The sequence below is a fragment of the Pipistrellus kuhlii genome, unplaced genomic scaffold (assembly GCF_014108245.1).
Source record: "Pipistrellus kuhlii isolate mPipKuh1 unplaced genomic scaffold, mPipKuh1.p scaffold_m20_p_22, whole genome shotgun sequence".
Taxonomy (NCBI): Eukaryota; Metazoa; Chordata; class Mammalia; order Chiroptera; family Vespertilionidae; genus Pipistrellus; species Pipistrellus kuhlii.
The window spans coordinates 5,980,477-5,987,009 of NW_023425521.1; the positions used below are offsets into that span (position 1 = coordinate 5,980,477).

At 49.2% G+C, this 6,533-nt stretch overlaps 1 protein-coding gene across 1 annotated transcript in view; it reads left to right on the plus strand.

Annotated features, from left to right (window-relative positions):
* FAM20A (FAM20A golgi associated secretory pathway pseudokinase) overlaps positions 1-3,562 on the plus strand; it is a 30,593-nt gene extending 27,031 nt beyond the window's left edge. The window contains exons 8-11 of the mRNA XM_036451190.2: positions 484-593; positions 1,333-1,414; positions 1,819-1,878; positions 2,955-3,562. Of these exons, the coding sequence (XP_036307083.1) occupies positions 484-593; positions 1,333-1,414; positions 1,819-1,878; positions 2,955-3,219 (517 nt within the window). The 3' untranslated portion in view covers positions 3,220-3,562. The remainder of the gene's footprint in view (positions 1-483; positions 594-1,332; positions 1,415-1,818; positions 1,879-2,954) is intronic.
* Positions 3,563-6,533: the final 2,971 nt, after the last annotated feature.

Consider the following 6,533-nt stretch of genomic DNA (forward strand, 5'->3'; position numbering starts at 1 on the left):
CGGTGGCCATAGGAACAGCCAGGTTCTGAAAACACAGCGCACACCCGCTGTGACACAGAGCACACGAGGAGCCCGCAGGTCTGCCTGGGAAGCCAAGGACCCATCGTGTATCCCTGGGGCTCAGCACACTCCCTAGCACATAGTAGGCACTCAGTTCATATTAGCTGACTGAATGAACAGGGGCTGAGGGAAGGACACGGAGCCAGGCGTTCCCCTGCTGCCCATCTTCTCCCGGCTGGCACATGCTGCCCCAGGCATCAGCATGGCGCCCAGCACAGCAGATGCTCAGGAGGCATGTCCTAAAAGGACCCAGAACCTTCTCACCTCTTGGAATCTGCACCTCCCACGTCTTTGCTTAGCGCCCACCCGAATGTACATGCAGGATTGGGGAAGCAGGGGTTGAGGGTGGGGAGAGGTGTGAGGAGGGCCCCAACACCTTGCCATCTTGGCTTTTCCAGCCCCAGGACTGGTTCTCCCCCTCAGGTGGGAGGTCAATCCTCTGTACTGTGACACAGTGAAGCAGATCTACCCGTACAACAACAGCGACCGGCTGCTCAACGTTATCGACATGGCCATCTTCGACTTCCTGATTGGTAGGTCCCTCCCCCCTCTCCCGGGCTCCTGGCACAGGGCTCTGCTGCTGGTCTGGGATTGTCCCTGACCTTGGCACCAGTTGCAGCCTGGTCTGGGATTGTCCCTGACCTTGGCACCAGTTGCAGCCTGGACCACGAGGCCTGATTAACCCACATGGCTTAGGGTCTCAGAAGTTAGCATGTTCCCCTCCTGAAAGGGGTGCCACTCCAAAGGCAGGGTATCAGCTTACAAGCCAGGCCCAAGCGGGCCTCAGGTTTGAAGTGACTGACCCCTTTGACCAAGCAAGGCAAAACCAGGGCGGAGAGGAGGGTGTACACTGAACGGGTGGCAGCGGGAAGGCCGCGGTGTCCCGCTGGAATGGTTGGGAGAATTATGAATGGGGTCAGTGCACCCGTACACAGACCTGAAAGCCCACAGCACCTGCCCCAGCTCACTCACCCTGTGTCTGCCTTCCCGATGGGCCTGTGCTGAGGAACTCAGATGAGGAAGGAAAGCCAACATGGGTACAGAGTATTTGAGTCCTAGTCCCAAGCGTTTGCGGAAAAACAGTGACAGCCTTAGATTTGCAAAGTCCACACTAGGACTTTGCAAATGTTGGCTTGTTTCCTTCTCCCTCGGCAACATCCCTAATCACCCTGGGGAAATGACAGCTGTGGCCCTGGGTTCAGACTCTTGTCTGAACTGCTAACAGGCCTCTATTGCTGCCCTCGCTCCAATGCCTCCCTCCTTCCTTTACAGGAAATATGGACCGTCACCATTATGAGATGTTCACCAAATTTGGGGATGATGGGTTCCTTATTCATCTTGACAATGCCAGAGGGTAAGTATCACCCACTCCTCCCCCACAGCCGCAGCCCTGGCAGCTGCCAAGCTCTGCGGTCCCGTTCCCGTCTCCTTGCCCACTTCTCCTTTACCCTGAGGGCACTAGTGAAACATGGGAGCTGTGCACAGGTTTTCCTCGGTGCTCCCTCCCAGAGGCAGAGCACGTGGCTCATGCTCGGAGTCTGGCCCTCAGTAGTTGGTGAGTAGGTGAAGGACTGCTTGGGTTTAACATCTTTGGACACTTGGACAAAGGCTTTTGTGACCTGATTGAGGACAGGGGCTGGAGGGGCAGCTGCCATGAGCCCTAAACCGTGCTTTCAAAAGAAAGGCTGAGGCAGAGAAGAGAGCACAGTGAGGAGGGAGGTCTGCTGGCCACTCACGAGATCCCGGTCCTCCCCCTAGGTTTGGGCGACACTCCCAAGACGAACTCTCCATCCTCTCGCCACTCTCCCAGTGCTGCAGGTGAGCTTTCAGTGCACGGCACCACTGCGACACTTGATCCTGCTCGCAACCACGTTCTGAGGCTCTTGCTCAGTTCCCACTGGTCTGGAGGGGTGGGTGGAATGACAGGCAGGAATTGCCGACATCTCAGAAGCTTTCATCTTTCAGCATGGGATGAATTAGGACCTTTTTTTTAAACCTTTCACTCACTCACTTTAATATTCAGCCCACTTTGGCACAGCCTGTCTCTGAGATGAGTAATCAGACCTCTGCTTCACCCAGCACTCACAGAAGCTCATAAATATGACTTGGCCACCATCTGAGTAGAATGCTGTGTCAGATGGAAAGGAAGCATGACACCTTCCCCTGGCCACCATTTCTCTGCAGAATCTTCAACCTACTTCTGGTCCTCTCTGGTCTCAGCAGGCTTTTCCAGCTGCTCAGCTGCAGTTAGAGCTAATTAGAACTATGGGACTCACACCTAGAAAACCATCTCATTCATTTCCAGCCGAAAGACTCGGAACAAAGCCGGAATTTTCTTTATGCCTGCCTCCCTTCCTGAACAGGGCGAGCAGTTTATGACAAAAGCTGGACAATTAGGCTGCATCTGAGTCCCAGGCAGACTTCCACATGAAAATAAATCAGAACCCTCAAGTGGACAGGAGCTCCACCTACCCCATTTTCGGCCTCCCTCTATTCAAGAATCTCACACCGAGAAATAAAGTTGCCAAGAAACAACTTGGAGGCCGGCAGTACCTAGAGCTCCTGAGATGCCCAACTCATTTCACAACTAGAAACTTCTCGCAGCTTTAAATCACTCCCGATTCTCTCAGCAATGTCAGATGTGTACGGTCCAGCACCGCATTACAATTACTATAGTATGAACAGTTCAGGAGGCCTCTGACCAAAAGGCAGTTAGGGAGGGGCTGTGAAATACCGGGTCGTCTTTCGTTCAGTCCCTTTTTACCTGGTTTTCATTAAAATGTGCTTGAGAAAATATCGGGGAGGCTCAGAATGCTGTTTTTTTTTGTGTGGGGAAAGTCAGTTCAGGATGTTATTTTCTTTACATTACGTTTCCTGTGACTGTGTCCTTCCAGGATAAAAAGGAAAACGCTCTTGCACCTGCAGCTGCTGGCCCAAGCTGACTACAGGCTCAGTGACGTGATGCGGGAGTCACTGCTGGAAGACCAGCTCAGCCCCATCCTCACAGAGCCCCACCTCCTCGCCCTGGACCGGAGGCTCCAGGTCATCCTAAGGGCCGTGGAGGGGTGCATAGCGGCCCACGGAGAGCAGCGTGTCGTAGCCGGTGGCCCAGCAGAACAGGCAGCCCCAGACTCCGGCCAGGCTAACCTGACAAGGTAGGGCTGGAGGAGCCCAGCTGCAGAACACCACCTGGAGGCACGGTGGACTCAAGTGCGGACCTCTGCGCCCTCACATGCCCCGGCCCAAGCTGGAGGCCCTGGGTCCTGAGCTCAGGGAGCAGGTAGGGCATTGGGGTGGTCCTCAGAGAGCTGAAGTGGGAGCCTGGCCTGCCTTCCTGGCACACCGCTCCTCGAGTGGACTGACTGCCCTGGCTCCGCGGACCACCTCCTGAGCCCACTGGGAAATCTGGATGAATCCGAGGTCAGGCTCGAAGGGTATGGAAGCCTTAACCCCAGAAGAGATTGTTACAAATAAAATAAAAGGACATCAAGTGGACACCTAACTGACCTCCAGATCCTTATTGTATCTATGAGGGTAACTTCTAATCCAGACAAAACTTCTGACTTACCACAAGCAAACAAATCTAAAACTAACTCAAATAGTTCCAAGTAGACTTCACACTTTCCACTTATATTCCAGACTGTGGCCCAACCTGAGGAAAGGAATCACTACTGACTGGTCCTCTAAAGTAATTTCTGTGAAATGGTATACAGGAGGTAAAAATAACAGGGATTTGCTCAGAATATCAGGAAAGGGATGTTTTAACCTAAAGACTAAATATCAATGGAAATAACAAGTATGACAAAAGAGCATCCAACACAGGAGGGATTTTAGTGAAGGCACAAGGGGGGGGGGTAGGAAGGGGCGGCGGGGTGGGGGGGATCTTGAAGGCAGCATAGGAAGGGGTCCAGCAGGTTCATGAGGCTGGAGAAAGCCAGGGCCTAGCACAGCTCACCGGCCAGTGTTTCCCAAGAGCAGCAGGGCCACCTGGTGAGCTCTGGCACGCCGTAAGCCCTTTCTCAGCTCTTTTCTCAAAAAGGATCAATCTGAAGTTTACTTCCCATTTTGAGGATTCTCTCTCTTCTCCCTTCTCCCTCCTGACTTGCTGATGCTTGAAACACCTGTACTAGGAGGCTGTTTCTTATTCCGTAATTCAGGTCTGAAAACAAATGAGGAAAGTGTTCATACTATAGGGCAGTGATCAGCAAACTCATTAGTCAACAGAGCCAAATATCAACAGTACAACAACTGAAATTTCTTTTGAGAGCCAAATTTTTTAAGCTCCTAATGCTACTTCTTCAAAATAGACTCACCCAGGCCATGGTATTTTGTGGGAGAGCCACACTCAAGGGGCCAAAGAGCTGCATGAGGCTTGTGAGCCGCAGTTTGCCAACCACTGCTATAGAGTAACCACTTAGTCAACAAATAAAAACTGGTTCTATCAGGTCAACTCTCAGATAAACATCAGAGCTCAAATACAGTACAAGTGTAACAGGGAGGGAGACGGGGAGGGAGGAGAGGTAGAAAAAAGTTATCACTAAAGGTACAAGGTCAAGACTAAAAAAGTAATCAAAGACTTCTGCAATTGTCCAGACAGCCCCCAAAAAGCAAATGGAAGGGATTTCTGCTCCACAGCACACTGCCCCTGAACCTAGTCTCCATCACGCCCATTGGCTGAGCTCTTACCGTGTGAGAATGAACACACAAGGTTTCCAGTCCTCCCAAACATAGATAGGATCTCTGCTTCCGATGCACAGCAAAGGAAAAATTATGCTAAGATTAACGAAAACCACACAACTCAATGATTTAAATCTCAATTTCCAAAGTGCTCTTTCTACTGGAATACAGAAGCTCAAGAATCTTGCCCAACTTATGAAGCTGAATTAGCTTAAAGAAAACAACTCTTAATTAGAGGAACCTTAATTTAATGCAGAGACTTTTGCAGCCCAGGGCTTCCCACTTCATGAACTGCTTGCCTCCTTCGGGCCCTTTGAGGATGGGACTGGGTAATTAACTCAGGAGAGAGAGAAATATTCAGGCAAAGACCTTGCAAGAGCAGCACGGCGGCCTGGGACTTGCAAAGGGCAGAGCGTCGGAAGGTAAGCTGCAGCTCCACCCCAGCCTTTCCAGGACGATGCGCTGGGTTCCAGTGGCCTGTGCCACAAAGCCTGGTGTACTTTACAGAGAACTGAATTTGACCACAATGTGTAAAACACCCAGGTACCTAACTATTCCCTTATCCTAAACATTCCATTATATTTGCACTTAATAACAAAATTAAGATATTGCTAATTTGTCAAAAACAGCAAAGACTTAGAATTTCCAAGTTCTTGTAACATGCTCATTTTGGACCAAAGTTCAGCTTCCTGTGACACAAACACTCCCTCTCCCCCACCCTCCCCATCCCGTCTCTAGGTAAAAAGTTGTTTTCATTACCGCTGACAGCAAACTAAAAAGCAAAAGGGAATTCTACAGCACGTGACTTGTCGGAGAAAAGGCGTTTTGAGGAATTAATCCACTGTATCCTTCCTGAAAGTCAGGAGGACATTTGAGTTTAAAGATTGTAAAAAGTACAGTTGATTCTCTTATTCGGGCTAGTTTCATGGTCTACTCTACAGAGTCACCACAGGCACTAAATTAATGGACACAGAACCGTTTGCTCCTAGAGGAAATGAGGGTTTAGGTTCCTGTGAGCCTCTGGTTATTTTGACAACCAATCAATAAAATAATCTTGCTTTACATGTTAAGTGTGTCAAAGAAACCTTAATAGTTGGTTCATTAACACTAAACTTGTGGCCAACAGCACTGTATGTAACTCATGCCTGAAAGAAGCTTACTTAATACACTTATTTTCTCCAAAGGCACACCACACATCCTTCTTGCACTTAGGAACACTGGCCAGCACTACATTCAGGGGCCATTTTATTATAAATAGTGAGATCACCAATAGAAAGCACAAAAATGCAGAAGAGGGCTCTAAATACCCGAGAGCATGAAAAAGACACCCAATAACAGTATGACGGCAAACCAAAAACAGAGCGTCGCTCGTTCAACCTGAGCTGGGCGCACACAGGAAGACTTGCTTTTTGCTGCGTGTGCCTGGAAATAACTGTGAAGGCAAGTATTGATTCTGGGTTATAAATAAATTTTAGCAAGTCGGCAAATACACAACATTCACAAACATATCTGTGAATGAGAATCAACTGTAATTCACTTGGAGATTAACCAAGATGACAAAAAAGCTCTCCATCTAGTGGTGACTTTTAAAATCACAAAGATAAGTTAAATTGGCAGGGCTTGCACAAAATGAAAACTTATATTCAGTAGTGGTTGTGGTACAGTGGCAACAGAATAGAGTTAACAGTCTGAACTTATGTCAGAAAGCACATTCAAACTCTATAGGTGCACAACAATACTGATTTCTATGTAAAAGTTCCACAGAGTAAGAAGAGAGATTATGATTTCCCCTTTTA